The sequence below is a fragment of the Polychytrium aggregatum genome (assembly GCF_025602895.1).
Source record: "Polychytrium aggregatum strain JEL109 chromosome Unknown BJ171scaffold_47, whole genome shotgun sequence".
In the NCBI taxonomy this organism is placed as follows: Eukaryota; Fungi; Chytridiomycota; class Chytridiomycetes; order Polychytriales; genus Polychytrium; species Polychytrium aggregatum.
Window position 1 is genome coordinate 246,965 of NW_026516249.1, and position 16,057 is coordinate 263,021.

At 58.1% G+C, this 16,057-nt stretch overlaps 6 protein-coding genes across 6 annotated transcripts; 4 read left to right on the plus strand and 2 right to left on the minus strand.

Moving 5' to 3' along the window:
• Positions 1-2,646: 2,646 nt before the first annotated feature.
• BJ171DRAFT_521577 (leucine-rich repeat-domain-containing protein) lies at positions 2,647-4,121 on the minus strand. The gene is made up of 3 exons (XM_053112494.1): positions 3,826-4,121; positions 3,075-3,410; positions 2,647-2,944 (listed from the first exon to the last, which is right to left on the minus strand). The coding sequence occupies exons 1-3, from the start codon at positions 3,949-3,951 to the stop codon at positions 2,669-2,671; spliced, it is 738 nt and encodes a 245-aa protein (XP_052962877.1). The 5' UTR covers positions 3,952-4,121; the 3' UTR covers positions 2,647-2,668.
• Positions 4,122-4,944: 823 nt separating this feature from the next.
• On the plus strand, positions 4,945-6,735 carry BJ171DRAFT_428466 (uncharacterized protein; the record flags this gene model as incomplete). Its single annotated transcript, XM_053107855.1, has 3 exons — positions 4,945-5,247; positions 5,844-5,978; positions 6,586-6,735. 3 exons carry the CDS (start codon positions 4,945-4,947, stop codon positions 6,733-6,735), a joined length of 588 nt encoding a protein of 195 aa, XP_052962878.1.
• A 1,091-nt stretch (positions 6,736-7,826) lies between these two features.
• Positions 7,827-9,884, plus strand: BJ171DRAFT_521582 (putative Derlin-2). Its single transcript, XM_053112495.1, has 4 exons — positions 7,827-8,265; positions 8,481-8,554; positions 8,773-8,866; positions 9,080-9,884. Exons 1-4 carry the CDS (start codon positions 8,110-8,112, stop codon positions 9,737-9,739), a joined length of 984 nt encoding a protein of 327 aa, XP_052962879.1. The 5' UTR covers positions 7,827-8,109; the 3' UTR covers positions 9,740-9,884.
• A 390-nt stretch (positions 9,885-10,274) lies between these two features.
• On the plus strand, positions 10,275-12,225 carry BJ171DRAFT_586010 (uncharacterized protein; the record flags this gene model as incomplete). Its single annotated transcript, XM_053114395.1, has 3 exons — positions 10,275-10,636; positions 10,731-11,203; positions 11,288-12,225. 3 exons carry the CDS (start codon positions 10,275-10,277, stop codon positions 12,223-12,225), a joined length of 1,773 nt encoding a protein of 590 aa, XP_052962880.1.
• A 356-nt stretch (positions 12,226-12,581) lies between these two features.
• Positions 12,582-14,072, minus strand: BJ171DRAFT_571005 (uncharacterized protein; the record flags this gene model as incomplete). The annotated part of the gene is made up of 1 exon (XM_053113667.1): positions 12,582-14,072. One exon carries the CDS (start codon positions 14,070-14,072, stop codon positions 12,582-12,584), a length of 1,491 nt encoding a protein of 496 aa, XP_052962881.1.
• A 229-nt stretch (positions 14,073-14,301) lies between these two features.
• On the plus strand, positions 14,302-15,633 carry BJ171DRAFT_521588 (RING/U-box). Its single transcript, XM_053112496.1, has 3 exons — positions 14,302-14,421; positions 14,808-14,958; positions 15,173-15,633. The coding sequence occupies exons 1-3, from the start codon at positions 14,404-14,406 to the stop codon at positions 15,277-15,279; spliced, it is 276 nt and encodes a 91-aa protein (XP_052962882.1). The 5' UTR covers positions 14,302-14,403; the 3' UTR covers positions 15,280-15,633.
• Positions 15,634-16,057: the final 424 nt, after the last annotated feature.

The following is a 16,057-nucleotide window of genomic DNA, read 5'->3' on the forward strand; positions in this document are numbered from 1 at the left end:
GCAGCGGGGGGGGGACGACGGTAGTGGATGTGGGGGAGGCTTACAGATGAAGAACGCAATCATGGAAAGAAGTGCCGATGCCAGGTCGGAGAATAGTCATGAACGCAGAGAGGCGGTACAGAAGCGAGCCAATGAATCAACGAGTCGATAAGTCAATGAAGGTACATTGAAGCAGGCAGCATACACGAAGCAGTGCATTGCAGTGCAGTGAGGTGCCTAGCCATTGTTCAGAATGCCAGAGAATGGGTGGAAAGGATGGGAATGCAGGAAATGAACGGGATGCGAATGAATTGGTGAAGATCTTGAGCTGCCATGCAAGTATGAATGATTGAACGAATGAATGAACGAAGGGCAGTAGAGTCGTCCGCAGCGCAGCCGAAATAGAGGCCCATGGGGGGTGGGGAGGGCGCTGTGCTCTCGAAGTATGGATAGGGGAGGGAGCAATGGGATCCGAGGATGTCTCCCGAGACCAGCTCTGGCGCGACGATGCAAGTGCCGTCTACATGATAGAGCACTTGGCCGACTGGCGGCAGCAGTCCGCCGAGCTGGTGACAAGGCAGTTCTCAAAGGCAATTGCCTGGCTGTCGGTGTAGCTGATGCTGGGATCGTTGAGAATGTTGGCGATGGCGGCCATGTCGGCGGCGGTGATGACACCTGGGTCCTTGGAGACTCCCGAGCAAGGGTTGGCAGCGGCCGTGGGCAGGGCAGCAGCGGCAGCAGCAGCACTGGAGGTCGGAGCGATTGCAGCTGCAACGGCGGCGGCGGTTGTGGGGGCAGCAGCTTGAGTAGTGGCAGGAGCAGGAGCCTGAACAGGAGCCTGGGAGGTGGCGACGGAGGCCTGGGTGGTGGTGGATTGGATAACAACGGGGCTCTGGACCGCCGAGGACGGAGCAGCAGCAGCAGAAGTAGGAGCAGCAGCAGAAGTAGGAGCAGCAGCAGAAGTAGGAGCAGCAATAGCAGCGATGCTTTGGATAAGGCCTGGATCGCGCTTGCGGAGACCCGAGCAATCTGGATCACATAAAATCGAATAGAGATGAGCTTGGACTCAAACAAAGTGGCGCTGAGACGCACTGGAGATGTCCACTCAATGAATTGCCCAAATGCACCACGATCCGATCTGATCCGATCTGATCCGATCTGATCACCATCTCATGGGGGCCGCGCCCTGCCAGCGAGGACAAGCTATCATGGAGCACTTACCACCGCGCTTGCCGAGGGCACATTCAAGGAAGCTGTCGACTCGCTTGCGCAAGCGAATGGCACGCTCGACCTCGTCGTCGTAGAGATCCTCGGCAGATCGGGCCAGGAGAGGCTCGTTGAAGGAGCGGGGGTTGTGGAAGACGTTGGCGCTGTCGCCAGAGCTCAGCGAGGCTGCCGAGTCCTCGACAACGTCGGAACGGAGGGGGAGAGCAACGCAGCTCGCTGGAGCCTGGGCAATAACCAGGAGCGGGAGCAGACCAAGGGACTTTTTGATGCTGGGAGATGAGTTGGTAGAAGACATGGTGAATAGTGTTGAGGAGCGGGAGGCTGAGGGCTTGGGAACAAAGTAGCTGTGGCTGTTGATCAGAAGAGAAGGGAGGGGGTGAAGGATGCGGTTGCAAGGATGCGGTTGCAAGGACGGAGAGAGGGAGGCGGCGAGTTTTATAGATCGGGAGAGAGAGAGAGAGCAAGGATGGACTAGCAGCAGCGGAGGTGGGTCAGGAAGGAAAGATACGGCCGATGGGGGACAGAAGAAAGAAACATGTGCGCCATGACTGCAAGCGAGTGCATCGGTTGAGCAACAGCCGCGAGTACATCCATAAAAGTCCCCCACCACACCAGTTGCCAGCGGCGGCAGGAGCAAGGGCCAGGCAGGAGCAAGGCCCGGCAGGGGAAGGGGAAAGCGCAAAGCCGAGCGGCAAGCCAGACCCTTGTCGCACAAACCCCTTGCGTCTTGGCCGTCTGCGGCATGCCTCCCGCCGTCGTCCATCCGCCCTGCGTCGCAGCCCGTGCCGCAGCCCAACACCGCCGATGCATGTGCCCGGGGCAACAGGAAACGGCCAGAGGCCGGATGAGCCGCTGGCACCCTGCCTCCCATCTCCCAGCCCCCCCCCTCAGAAGGTTTGTCCATAACTCGTCCGCAACTCGTGCTTCGTGGCCTGGCTGGTTCCAAGCTCGAGTCTGGGTCGCCCTGTCCTGCATCCCGGAGAGATGACCGGTCGTACCCGAGCCGCATCGCATCGTGTCCGCACCGCCTTGAACCCTGAACGCTGGCCCGTGGCCGGAAAAAAAAAGCGATCGTCTCGGGTCTGGTGGGAGGGAGAGGAAAGGGAAGGCCGGTCGATGGTGACCCGCGCCGATGTTTCCCGGGCTGCGACCTCCGGTCCATGACAGCTGCCACGTCGCCCCCACAATTGCAGAAGGCATATCGATCGACTGGCGTCTGTGAGTTCAGGTTCAGGTGGTGGCAGTCCTCCCGCGTAGACAATAGTACGCCCACCAATGCCCTCGACCAAAGTGCCAAAGAAGCGATACCGGCTCCTCAATGGCGCCGACCAGTGCATCCACCAGGGTACCTCACAGCGGGCCAGGGAGTGCCACATATACGCAGTCAAGTGCCAGCCCTTGGTGCTTCTTGGCCATTGTTATGCGATGGCCTTGTTCTGCTCCGTTCTGAAATCCTAGTCTATTACGCTTCCTGCTCCTGCTCCTCGTCAACATCCATGTTGGATTCGGGCACAACGCCGCCCCGCAGCAGCCGCTCCAGTCGGTTGATCTCGTCCAAGGTCGAGGCGTTTTTGATGGACTCGCGGATCTTTTGGGCCTCCTCGGGAGTGGGGCCCTGGTAGGCCTTGAGGTCCTTCTTCTCAAGCTGCCCAGGCTCAAAGGTCGACTTTGTGGATATGCTGTTCAGGAGCCGGGATCCGTCCGCGCCGCCAAAGACACGACGGGCCTCGGCGCGTTCCTGTGTGGATGGGATGGGATGCGATGGGATGGGACGGGATGGGCAGCAGCAGTAGGATACCGAGTCAGTCAAGGGCTTGATGATTACGAGTGGCTGCTGCCCTGTTTGCAGCTCGCCGGGCGATACTTGCCACATCCTTGATACGCTGAAAGTCCAGGATTCGCAGAGCCTTGCACTTGTGGATCAAATAGAGGCGATAGTACTTTTTCAGAGCGACGGGGTTGTCGATCAAAGAGAGTGTCTCGAGATGGGCAAAGTCCGCCAGGGGATCGAGATCGCCGAGCTCCTGGAGCTGGTTGTTGGTCAGGATGAGGGTATGGACGTTGGGCAAGTTCTTGGGAACGTCCAAGTCGATGCGCGAGATGCGGTTGTTGGACAGAAACAGGCTCTTTAGGCGGGTCATGTACGGGATGTTTTCGATTTTTCGGAGGTCGTTGTCGGAGAGATCGATCGTATCGTTCTGGTCCTGCAAGTCGGCGAGAGGGGAGTCGAGGAGTCAGCTGAGCAGCCACATCAAGCCTGGCATTCTCACGCAGTTGACATTGTGCCATGGCGCCTCGTTGAGAGAGCGAGGGCATCTCGTGGAGTCTGTGTTTCAGAGGGTGGTTTCAGGGTGGGTCGTTTCGGAGGTCGTGTTGGATGTGCGGTTCGATCTCCATGTCGGCTTGGCGGCCAGGCGAAAGGGAGCATGTGGCGATCCTTGAACAGAGAGGCTGGATGTGGCGCTTTCGACTGCTCTGCTGTCGCTGGTGTGGGCAAGACGTGGTCGACGATCGAACGGGATCATCTCCGCGTGGCGAACGGTCGAATCGGCGACCAAGACTCGATGTCGGTCCAATGACGAACGCGAGACGGCCGCGACAGCAACGAGCGCAGCCTACCTTGGTGATGGACAGATTCTCGATTTTGGAAATCTTGTAAGCTCGCAGGTCCAGCTCCCGGTCCTTGACGGCGTTGAGGAAGGACGATGCGGCCGAGAGCAGGTCGTAGTTGAGTTTATTTGACATGGCGGGCGATCGGAGAGAGGGACGGTGACGCAGGAGGAAGAGGAGGGAGGATGTCGATGCGGTGAGCCCGAGCGTGTGCGTGGGTGTTGACGGCCGCAGCGGGGTCGAGGCCAGGCCGATCAGGGACAAGACTGGGGCCGATCTGGTCTTGGGCAACGATGATCAAAAACAGAGACAAGCGGGAGCGACGCTTTCGAGATCTCGCGGAAGGCGGCTGGATCCATCCGGGAACGGCCGGCTCGGTCCGGCTCGGTCCGGCTCGAGCCAGCGTGTGGCGGTGCATGAGGTGCCTGTGCTGCGCTCAGGGGCGGTGTGCGCCCTGCGGCGATTGGCCTGCCGCGGGAGCGGACATGCGACACAGTCACACCGAGACAGCAGCGCGCCTGTGCCTGGCAAGGAGCGGACGAATGGGGCCCAGTGGCGAGACAGCACAGGCGGGATACAGCGACAGTCGCTTGTGCTGGCGCTGCCCTGTGTGCTGTCGCGTGTGTTGTCGCGTGTGGTCGTGTTGCTGCTGCTGCGTGTGCCTGCCCGACAGCGCTTGTGCGCTGTTGCAGCTGTCCCTGTGTGCGCGGGACTGGCCTTGCGAGAGCGCGTCGGCTGTATGCACACGCAGCCTTTTCTAGCGATGTGTGCGACGGTTCGAGACGCGCTGCAGCGAGCAAGCAAGGGCGACGGATGGCGCTGCAGCGATAGCAAATGCAACAGCCCAAACAACCCCAAAACAGCAAACAACAGCAAACAACCCCAAACAGCAACAGTAACAGTGCACCCCCCGCCAAGGCCTTGTCCTCCCGTTGTTCTCCCACTGTTCTCCCCCGCTGGTCTGCCGCGCGCCACAAGGGCTTGTCCTCCCCCCCGCTCGTGGCCTTTGCTCCTCGCCGTCCTTTTTTTGCCTCGTCCTGTCCGGCCTGCTCGCCGTTCTTCTGCTTCATCGGCTGCGTCGACCCAGCATCTCCATCTTCGCCTCGTCTCTCCCAAGCACCCTCCAGCATGGCCCAGAAAACCTTCATCCGACGAAAACTGGTCGTCGTCGGCGACGGTGCCTGCGGCAAGACCTCGCTCCTCATCGTCTTCTCCAACAAGGATTTTCCTCAGGACCACATCCCCACCGTCTTTGACAACTACGTCGCCGACATCATCGTCAACGGCCACACTGTAGAGCTGGCTCTCTGGGATACGGCCGGACAAGAGGACTATGACCGCCTGCGACCCCTCTCCTATCCCGATTCCCATGTCATTTTCATCTGCTTCTCGGTCGACTCGCCCGACTCGCTGGAAAACGTCGAGCTGCAAGTAAGGATCTTATGTCCCGCCTGTCCCCTATCGCTCCCTCCTCGTCGTCTGCCCTGCCATCCCAGGCGTTTTTCTGCCCGGCTTGGCCCTGCTCTTGGCCAGGGATAGCCTCCAGCCGCCCGATCCCTTGAGCCGGCGATGGCGCTCCAGCCGCCCATCTGTCTGGAGAAAGGGGGAGGGTGGATTGTGATTGCTGAGCTCATTGCCGAAACAGCGTTGCCATGGGGATCTGTGCTGGCTGGCTGGCTGCGCCGCCTCCCCCCCCCTGTCGCCCAGGCATCTCGGCGGATTGCGACATCGAGTCCAATCCCATGGATGAGTGCCCATATGCTCGCTGGCGGCTTTCTCCATGACAAGCATTGGGCCATTGCATGCTTGTCATGGCATGGCGAGCCCAGGGGGCTTTTCCAGCTCTTGTTACGGCCTTCGTCTTGCCTCTATTTGTTTGTTGACATGTACCTGAGCTGCTGCGTCTGGCTCCTGGACGTCACGACAACAAGCCACCTCACCAATCCTTGCACACTGTGAGAATGTGTCCGATCGGCGGCATCGATCGACGGTCACCAGTCGCTAACCAAGTCGATTGTCCTTCGCAGTGGTACCCCGAGGTCCGAAAGTACTGCCCCAATGTACCGATTGTTCTGGTTGGATGCAAAAAGGACTTGCGGACCGACCCCGATACCATCGCCTCGCTTCGGGCCATCGGACTGGAGCCGGTCACCGCCCAGCAGGTAAAATCAGATCCAGCTGCTCGTCTTCCTCGCGGAGGGGAGATGCACTGTGTCGCGCCCGAGTGACAGGGGTCCCTGGCGACCGTCGGCCAGCTGTCATTTGGGTCGGAGAAGGGAATCGGCCAATACCTCCAACAGATTGCTTTTCAGTCGGACAGCGAGTCCAGACTGTGCTGTGCTGCAGCAGATGTACTGGACATTGAGCTGTGCAATCACTGCGATCACTGCGATCACTGGGACATTGGGATGTGGGATCGCTGGATACCGAGCTGCAGGATCACCGGAGTGTAGAGATGCGAGATGCGAGATGCAAGATCAAACACTCACCGCCAATTTCGTATACTATCCACTCCCTTCCCCAACTCGTTGTGTTACGGAACAACATCGCCCGGGCTCCAATATCCGCGCTCGATACATGCTGAACGACTCGCTGCACCAATCCACCGGACGCCCCGCCAATTCATTTGGAATCGCATTCGATTGTCGGTCTCGACTCGCTCGGTCAATGGCTGCATCATTCGCACGCGGATCGACTCGGCCCGACTGGCTGTCCATTGACATGAACCAACACCCATCCGATTTGGTGTTCTGTCGGCGCCATCGGCAGGGCTTTGCCGTGGCCCAGAGACTGCAGCTCTACCGATACGTCGAAACCTCGGCAAAGACAAGGGAGGGCGTCAACGAAGCATTCGATCATGCCTGCCGAGCAGCCCTGACAAACATCACCCCCAAAAAGCGTCCCTGTGTGATACTCTGAAGGAGAGGCTGCGGCCGAGTGTGTTTTGCTTCATCTTCCTCCCTTTGTGTCTTTGCAAATCCTCCAAGGTCATAACACGGAGCCGCCAGAGTCGTCTCGTCCTCTCCCCTTCTTCGTCTCTGTCTGTGCATACAACCGCATTCAGTTGCATTTTCCCCCTTCAATCTCATCCCAGTCTCTCCCCCCCCCATCTCTGTCCGTTTTTTCTGCATCGTTTGCTCCCCCCCCCCTCGTTTCAGTGACGTTGCCGTCGTCACATCCGCAATCCGCTCGGCCGCATTGAGCCGCGTCGCTTGCAATCTCGCTCGATCGTGGCTTGTCATCTCGGAGATACTTTTGCATCCAACATGGACGCCTCCTCGATTCGCTTCGGCCATGATCGATGGTCCCATCGACCCTCCACCCTTGACCAACCTTCCCTCCGTCTTCATTGACCTCGTCTGCCATCCATCACCCGTCTCTGGCTTTCCTTTTTTCTTCTTCGTCTCGCTCCGCACTCTCCAACAAACCGCGATGCCTCTCTAATCTGCTTGTGACTGTGCATTGCTGGGCTTATGTTCTCCATCTCGTTGATCCTGGCGCCTTCCATGTTTCGCCAGTCTGGCTCGGTCTGGCTCAGCCCGACTTTGATCGATCCTCGGTCCTCTTTCGTCGCCCCCGTCACTTGTCGATGTTGCGCTTTCTTTTCCTTTCTTTGTTCCTGCTCTTGCCCCTGCTCTTCTCCGTGTTCTTTGTTGCTGTCGTTTTTCGCTTTTCCTCCCCCCCCCCTTATCTCTTTTTGGAATATTGTGGATTCATGGATTCTCGCTTTCCAAACCAGCCCTCTTCAATGAAGCACACAGCACGTTGCATCCGATACTATGCGCATGGGTGCATGAACGAGTGACACGGCCAGGATCGACATGGCCCCTGCCCTCTCGCTTCGCACCACGTCATTTCCTCCGTCACGTGTCGCGCATGTCTCTCGCCGAGAGCAACCGAGAGCCGCCGAGACGTGCAGCGAGTGGCTCCTCGCGCGTCTCTCTGCTCGCCGCCCAGACCCATCCAACCTCGCCTTCGGTGTCGCCTTTGGTGTCGCCTTCGGTCTTTCCCGTAACTGAATCCGCCGCTGCTTGATCTCATCGCCATTGGGATCGTCTGAACTAATTTGAACTCGTCTGAACTGTCTGAACCCGTCTCGGTCCGTGTCCGACAACAAGCTGCGTCTCCCTGGATCGCACACTCGCCGTCGCTTCGGATATCGCCAGGCCTCGCCCTCTCAGCGACCCTTGTCCCGTCCTCCAGTCCATCCACCAGAGACTGCACTGCAAGTTTTGTCCTTTTTCTCTCCATCCCTCCTCCATCACTCCACACGTCACTCTCCTCATCGCAAAAATGCCCATGGTATTGGAGGAGTGGTACTATGAGGTGCCCATCATCACCCGCACATACCTTACGATGGTCATTATGACCACCGCGGCCTGCCTGCTCAAACTGGTATCGCCGCTATGGCTCTATTTCCATTGGGAACACATCTACCGGGACCGAGAGGTGGGTCCTCGATGCCGAGCTGTGCATCGTCTCAGTAGCCTGCAGAATCGCGCCGGCTTGGCGTCCTTTGCCCAACTGCGTCCCGCACCAGGCACATCGTTCGCTGCCGCAGCAGCCTTATCTTGTGCAGCTACTAAAGTCCTCTATCGCTGCCTGGATGCATTTCGACCCTCTGTCGCTCTGCTCCGGACGGGTGGAACATGACGGCCCGCCAGTACTGGCGCCTCATCACCAGCTTTCTGTTTGTTGGCGAATTCTCCGTCGACTTTTTCTTCCACATGTTCTTCCTGTACGTATTGTGTGAATTATGCGATGGCCGCATCCGAGGACTTGAATTCTCTCAGCACCCTGTGTCCATGAGTCGTTGGCCTGACTACAGCTGGCCTTGCAGCTCCAGAATAGCGCTCGATTTCGATCTGACTTTGATACTCCCTCTCGGCGCCTTCACCCGATCCTCCCTGGGACTCCTCCTCTCATGCATTCACCATGCCATCGCCGCCACAACAGGACGAGATACTCGCGCATGCTGGAAGAAGGCTCGTTCCGGGGCAGAACCGCGGACTATTTTTGGATGCTGTTCCTCGTGGCGGTGTGCTTGATTGTGAGTGATCTATCGCTTGGCCTCGATGACACAGCCAGCAAGCACACAGCGCAGCGGCGCTATAGACTCCTGGACAAACGCCGCGCAGTGCATGGCTCGGATGCTTGTTGAATCGCAGACATTGACTGCGTTTCGGTTGGAGACTGCCCTCGCCCTGTCTGGCATCTGTTACTGGCATCTGTTGCTGACGACTCTGTCTCTCACGCCAACCAGATCATCCATCCCTTGATGGGATTCGGCAAGTCCATTCCGTTCCTCTCGTCACCGCTATCCTTCGTCCTCGTGTATGTTTGGTCCCGGCGCAACCCATACGCACGCATGGGCATTTTCGGCTTCAACTTCAATGCGCCGTATTTGCCGTGGGTTATGCTGGGCCTCTCGATCACACTGCACAATGTGTGGCCCTGGGGCGACCTGCTTGGCCTGGTCATCGGGCACATCTACTATTTTCTGGACGATGTCTATCCGAACCTGGCCCCGAACGGCCAGCTGGTTGTCTCGGATCCGCCACTGCGACCGCACTACCTCCGGGCGCCGGCCTTTGTCAAGATCATCATGGCGGAGCTGACCCGCGACCACCGCGATCCTCACCTGAATCCGCTGCTGGGGAATCTGAATCTGCCCGTGCCGCAGCCTACCGAGCAGCAGTATCCGCCGCAGCCCGCGACCGCTCCAGAAACATCCCCGGATGTCTCGGCGACAGCCACCACGTCCTCGGCCCGGCTTGGAGATGCCGGCCTCCCGAACGAAGCCTCGTCGAGCAGTGGTCCGGCCGCCGGGGCATCGCCGTCATCGTCATCGTCATCGTCGACCCATGGACCAAGCACTGCACTCAACCCCGAGGTGGCCTCGCCGCTCGTCGACGCTCATTGATATCGCTGTGATGGAGAAGGAGCCAAGCAACGAAAGAGGCAGCCCTGGTTCCGGCACTTGTCAACACGAGCGACGGGCCGAGCGAGCTGCCCGTGCATGTCGTATCTGCGATAAATAGAGATGCCGCTGTGGCCTTGTCGTGATAGAGTCTGCCCAGGACCATGGGGCATGGCAAGCAAGGCAGGCGACGCTGGCAACTGTCGCTGCGGTGTCGCTGCGGTGGCACTCCAACCGGGAGCCGATTGGTGAATGGGGTCGTCAGCCCGGGACTGAGCAAGCCACGGGGTGGACACTGCAGACGCGCTCGTGCTGGCCAGGCTCCCCCTCCCCCTCGTTTTCTTGCGCGGAGGCCAGCCGCGAAATCAGCCACCGCCGGGATACCAGCGACCAGCACCCCCCAGTCGACAGCGAGGGCAGGAGAGCAGGAGGGCAAGAGGGGCGCCGCTCTTGCTGCTCTTGCCTGGCCAGGAGCGACGCTCGCTTCGTTCGTTCCTCATCTGTCGCTCCCTCCTGTCGCCCCCCCCCGGTTGCCATCATGACCACAGTCATCCCAATCAACCCGAATGCCCCCGAGTACTACATCATCGTAACCAGCCAATACAATGTGCCAGCCTGCATCGGCCCCTCTGATTTGAACAATAATCCCGTCTCGAAGCTGAGGCAGAAAGTCGATGTGACAAACCGATGCAAGTGCTCCAACATCGATAACTCGGGCGTGACATGCTTGTACTCAGCTCGATCACCTTCGGACAATACGCTCCATCAGTACACTTGCTTAAACGACACGAGCTGTCGCAATTCATGCATCATGAGCGCCACCTACATCCTCGATAATAACAATCCCTGCAACATCCAAGGCTATCGGCTCCTGAACACAACGAACCCACTGGATCCGAGGTGGGAGATGCACCAGCACCCGCCCCTATCGGCATCAACGCTCTCTATTCATCCTGACCTGATTGTCATCTCCTGCATTTGCGCTGTTCAACAGCGTGCTTGATCGCAGCTTCATTACGTCGTCGTTCGCCTACAGCGCCCAGAGCCTCGGCGGTTCCTGCGACAACATCGTTTCCGTCGTCTGGGTGCCCGTCTATCTCAAGTGCACCAGCATCGGTAACGGCCTCTACGTTATATCTCAGAGACCCACACCTAATTCGACCGTTTCGACTTATGCCTGCTCTGATCCGGGCTGCAACACCTGTGTTCCTGGATACGGACTGACACTCGATCAAAGCTGCACCCCGTCCCCTTCCGGCCCGCCCTGGAACATAACCACGAGCACGAACGGCCCGGTGCTGAGCGACTCCAGCATCACGATTCCGACTGCCTTTCCCAACCAGACCGCACCGTCGAGCTCCGGGCCGGTGGCCTCGCCCAGTGCAACGGCACAGACCACACCCGTCCCGACGGTAGACACAAATTCAAACAGTATCATCGTTGCTGTTGTTTGCAGCATCATCGGAGGTAGGACCCCGTCGCGCTGCAGTGTCCTGCCGGCCCTGGGAGGCACTTGCTCCGATTCTAATGACCCTGTCCTTGTCTCGCTAGCCATCACCGGTGTCGCGGCGGCATTCTTCTGGCTTCGGTACAAACAGGGCAAGAAGACGCCTGCTTTGGAGGCAGGCTCAGCACAGCCACCCACCCACAGACCAACACACCATGATCTTTTGGACCCTGGTCAAGGCCGAGACCGATCCTCTGGCACCCTGGTCGTCTCCGATACCTCATCGCCCCAGCCGGAGAGTCCCTCATCGTCGTCGCCACGGGGCTCGTATGTCCCTGGCATGGCGCTGGAACAGGCATCGCAGCCTCGACTGGCGTTCCCACCACGATACTCCACGACCGAGGTGCCTCGTGCTCTCCCATCAACCCAGCGCAATTCGCTGGCCTCCTTTGCGGACAATGTCAAAGTGGCCCTGCGTCGCTCCTACGCCTCGGCGACGACCACCTCGGAGCTCCCAAGCTACAACGAACTGTATTCGCAGCAACCCGAATCCTCTGCTGCAGCCCATCATGAGGTTCCTGCCACTGACATATCGCCCGTTTCGGTGCAAGTTGCCGTCTCGGAAATGGCTCCAGACTCTGCCGTCGTTCATGCCGAGTACGATGCCACTCCGGTCGAAGCGATTCAGGTGACATCTGCGTCATCTGTGTCAGCGGCTGCCGATAGCGACATCAAGCTGCCGATCCGCGCAGGCCCGGAGCAGCCCTATGGCGATGAAAAGGCTGCTCTTGCCACTGCCACCGCTGCCGATCGGTCGATCGATCCAATTGAGCTCTATGGCATTCCAGGGCTGCTTGATATCGTCGACAGCCCAACCGTGCTCGACCAAAAGTTGGCCGGCGAGGAAAGCACTTCAATTCTATTTCCAGTCTATCGCTATGGCACCGAGAAGAGCTTGGCCAAGAGCCTCACCGAATCCCTCAGTCTGAAACAAAAATCCTCCATCAAGTCGACCAAGAGCACCAATACGCGATACGCCTAAATGTCCTCATAGCTCTCATTTGGTCTTCCTGCTCCTCCTCCTGCTCCTCTTCCTCCCCTAGTCTTGACGGTTAAGCAGTTTGGTCAGCAGTTTGGTCAGTAGCGGGTCCGCTTTCAGACTTTTGACTTGACACAACGGGCCCCAACACATCCACCTGTTTGTCGTCTCTGCCGTCCTTTCGCTGGTCCATCGATGCTGATCCAGACGTGCTGCATCGTGTGGAGTTTGTCGTTGCCGATTCAGTTTCACCATTCTCATGATGGGCGTTGACGGCGGGTTGCTTGGCTGCTCCGGCAGCGTACATGCTTGGTGCTGTGGCATGTCAGTTTGGATGTGGCATTCGAGAGACTTGAGGATCAGGGCCACTTGCCGAGCCTCTTGAGTCCGTTGATGGCATATTCAAAACCCTGGTCTGCGGATTTGTGGTACCAAAATACTGCAGTGTCGATGTCCTTGGGGACACCATCACCATATCGGTAGCAATTGCCGAGATCATGCTGCCCGTATCGATTTCCCTGCTCGGCCGACTTGCGATACCACTCGGCGGCCTTGGCGAGGTCCTCGGCGACTCCGTGTCCATTGTAGTAACATTCACCAACCATCCACTGCCCGTACGAGTTGCCTTGGTCAGCCGACTTGCTGAACCACTCGAAGGCATTGTCGTTGTCCTCCGATACTCCCACGCTCCAGTGGTAGCACTCTCCGATCCACAACTGGCTGTCGCTGTGGCCCTCGTTGGCGAGTTGCTCAAACATACCCGCTGCCTTCACCCGGTCCTCGGTGGTTCCGAATCCATAGAACAGACACACAGCCACGAGATGTCTGCAAATCCAGTCTCGATCCGATCCCAGCTGGCACAACTGAAAGAACTTGCAGGCGACAGGTGAGTCGGACTTGATGTCTTTCCAAATCGATGTCAGACACTCGTTCTCTCCAAGGTTGAACTCATCCGATTCGTTCTTGCGGATGATCGTGATTCCCTTCAGCTGGTCACGCTGGCTGCCTCGGCCGAGGTAGTGCATCCATCCGACCATGTGTGTGGCAATGGGTTTGATGACTGGATCGGTGGATTGGGTGCTGACCTCCTGCCAGTGGTTCAAGGCATTTTCGTCGCTCTGCTCGACACCATGGCCAATGAACGAGAACCAGGCTCGGAGGAACACGATGTAGAGTCGACCATCTTCGCTACTTTGGTCGGAGGCCTTGGAGTACCACTTGATGGCTGTGTCAAAGTCTTGATCGACACCTTCGCCTCCCTCGAAGCAACAGCCAAGAGCGATTTGAGCCTGAGAAAGACCTCGTTCGGCAAGATTGCGATACAACTCGACGGCTTTGGTGTGGTCTTGGTCGACACCAGTGCCATCGTGATAGCAGCCAGCCAAGTGGAATTGCGCCATCGTGTCGTTTGCGTTGGTTGCATTCTTCAGATGGCGGAAGATTTGCTGGTGGATAGCTTGCTGCTTGGACCGATTCCTGTAGGGTCGTCCACCAACCCCGATTTGAAGGATAATTGCCAAGAAATACGATGCGGCAGCATTACCCTTGTCGGCTTGGGCGACAAGCCAGGATCGGTCGATTGTGACTTGTTCATCGCAGTGGAGCGATATGGCAATCTCGTGACTGTGTGTGAGTCCAATACGCAGCCCTCCGTCTGGGCGACACAGTCCCGCCTTCTGGCACCAGCGGTGGAAGCGAGGCACCTTGGAGCTGAGGAGGGGCCGGGCTCGTTTGCACACGAGGAGGAGAGTCTTGATGTCGTCGAAACTGAGGGCGAGCTGGAAGCTGTCGTTGAAGCAGACGATCGCGAAGATGTCCGGGCTGTGTTCGTCGATGGCCAGTTGAGCCATGTTGGTTGTGGGATGGACACTGGCAGCCATGATGTGATGCGGCGGACTGTGATGTGACGAGAGTGCAACGATGATATCCAGGCAATGTGGTGAATGAGATCGGTGGAATGAGATGAATGGAACGAGATGGGTTGTATGGATCGAGAGAGGCACAGCCACCAACCCAAACCACATTGGATCCATGGATCGAGTGCCGGCCAATCACTGAATGTCTCGTTTGCCTCTTCAGGACCTTGTCGCTTCCTCCTGCACCAGAGATCAGTCGGTTTCAACGACAGCAACCTGCTCGCTCAGCCCTGCAAACGCAGTCCTCCATCCAACCGCTGCCGCCATGAAGATCACCATCAACAGTAGGCACCCGTTCTGCACATTGATCCTCCCAGCTCCATTCGCAGCCCATTCATGAGCCAGACCCGGCTGTTCTGACACAATCTTGTACGGATTCATCAAGGGTATATGCCGGCTTCGTGGCCCATCATTCCATCACAATCGATTCCGCTCGGATCGCAGCCGACGTCAACTTCACTTCGCGATACCCTCTCATCACACAGCATCTCTTTGCACGAAAGGCACCTTGTTGGCTGCGTCCCACTGATCTCTCCCTTCTCTTGCCCACTTCCGCGATACCGTGATTCCTCTGCGACTTCATGTCTGACTTCATGCCGGTTGCATGGGACACTGCGATCGCACCTCTCCGTGCCCTCGGGCCAATGACGGATCTGACTCGGTCTTTGAAGCTGGAACGCCCACGCATATTGGAAATGGGTGATCGGCAACGCTGATGATGAAGGCGAAGACGACGATGAGGATATTTGCGGCATTTGTCGGTTTCCATACGATGCCTGCTGCCCGAACTGCAAGAACCCCGGCGACGACTGCTCGTTGCGTAAGTCTATCTGACTGTGTGGATTGAACTTGGTGTGGCCGGTCGGCCTCCTGAGCCAAAGTTCACTCGTGAACCGACGGGGACCGAATGGGCACTGGTGAGGGCGGCTTGTCGATGGGACAGAGTTGCTTCACTACCTGCTCAACAGATATCGCTGCGAGCTGGCTGCTGACCGAGTTTCTCCGACCTCCCGTCCTCTACATCGGCGTCTCAGTGTGGGGCGAATGCTCGCATGTGTTCCACCTGCACTGCATTACCCAGTGGCTCGTCACTCGAGATCACTGCCCGATGGACCGCAGCGTCTGGAAAACCAAGACATGACCAGGCTTGCGTGGTCGTGAACCGACATTCGACCCATGGGATGAACACACGGGCTTGAGTCTCGTGTCTGTTGGAATGAGCATGCAGTGTCAAGAAGTGACGGCCGACAAGCCCAGAGCAGCATAGAGCCAAGCCCTGTGGAAGAGGCCGGGGCATTTCCATTCTGCTGATGGAGAATCAATGACTCTGGCTGTGCATCAATTAGTCTCGGCAAGTGACTGGCAGACAACACGGCAGACATTCTTGCTGGCCATCGGAGTTTACGGCCATCTGATCAGTATGTAGTGGGTGAACCTGAGCAAGAATCCCAGATGAATTGTGATGAGCATATGGATGTGTCAATCCGATCACTGGTGAGGGATCAAGCATGATGAGGAACAGGACTCGGGTGGCCGGGAGCCGTGGATCCGATGTGGGATCAGAGATGGGATTGGGAATTGGATGATCGGCATGGACGAGATACGCAGATCATCTGATGTATTGAACTGGTCTGGATAGTGGTGATAAGTGAGTGGTGGCGAGTGAGTGGTTGTCGATAGACGATACCATTGCCGTGATGTGCGAACCACACCACAGCCGTCGATCCGATCCGGTCTGGCTGCAGAAGGGACTGATCCAAGGATCGGTGCTGAGCCCGCTGATGTTCAGCGTGTTCATCAACGACCTCCCTGGGAAACTCCGGGCAGACGGTGGAACGACCCTAACCACCACCCGAGGGCGAGCCGTCCAGGTCAACTCGCTGTGGTTCGCCGACGATGGGGTGCTCATCTGCCGCCCA

What these genes read in the sequence shown, in the direction of transcription:
- BJ171DRAFT_521588 (XM_053112496.1), top strand. An exon ending in CGGCGACGACTGCTCGTTGC is followed by an intron (nt 14,959 to 15,172) that starts GTAAGTCTATCT and finishes TCGGCGTCTCAG; the next exon opens with TGTGGGGCGAATGCTCGCAT.
- BJ171DRAFT_521577 (XM_053112494.1), bottom strand. Translation starts at nt 3,951, where the DNA reads ATGTCAAATAAACTCAACTACGACCTGCTCTCGGCCGCATCGTCCTTC. An exon ending in AGAATCTGTCCATCACCAAG is followed by an intron (nt 3,411 to 3,825) that starts GTAGGCTGCGCT and finishes GCCGACTTGCAG; the next exon opens with GACCAGAACGATACGATCGA. An exon ending in TTCAGCGTATCAAGGATGTG is followed by an intron (nt 2,945 to 3,074) that starts GCAAGTATCGCC and finishes CCATCCACACAG; the next exon opens with GAACGCGCCGAGGCCCGTCG.
- BJ171DRAFT_521582 (XM_053112495.1), top strand. Translation starts at nt 8,110, where the DNA reads ATGCCCATGGTATTGGAGGAGTGGTACTATGAGGTGCCCATCATCACC. An exon ending in ACATCTACCGGGACCGAGAG is followed by an intron (nt 8,266 to 8,480) that starts GTGGGTCCTCGA and finishes ACGGCCCGCCAG; the next exon opens with TACTGGCGCCTCATCACCAG. An exon ending in TTCTTCCACATGTTCTTCCT is followed by an intron (nt 8,555 to 8,772) that starts GTACGTATTGTG and finishes CCGCCACAACAG; the next exon opens with GACGAGATACTCGCGCATGC.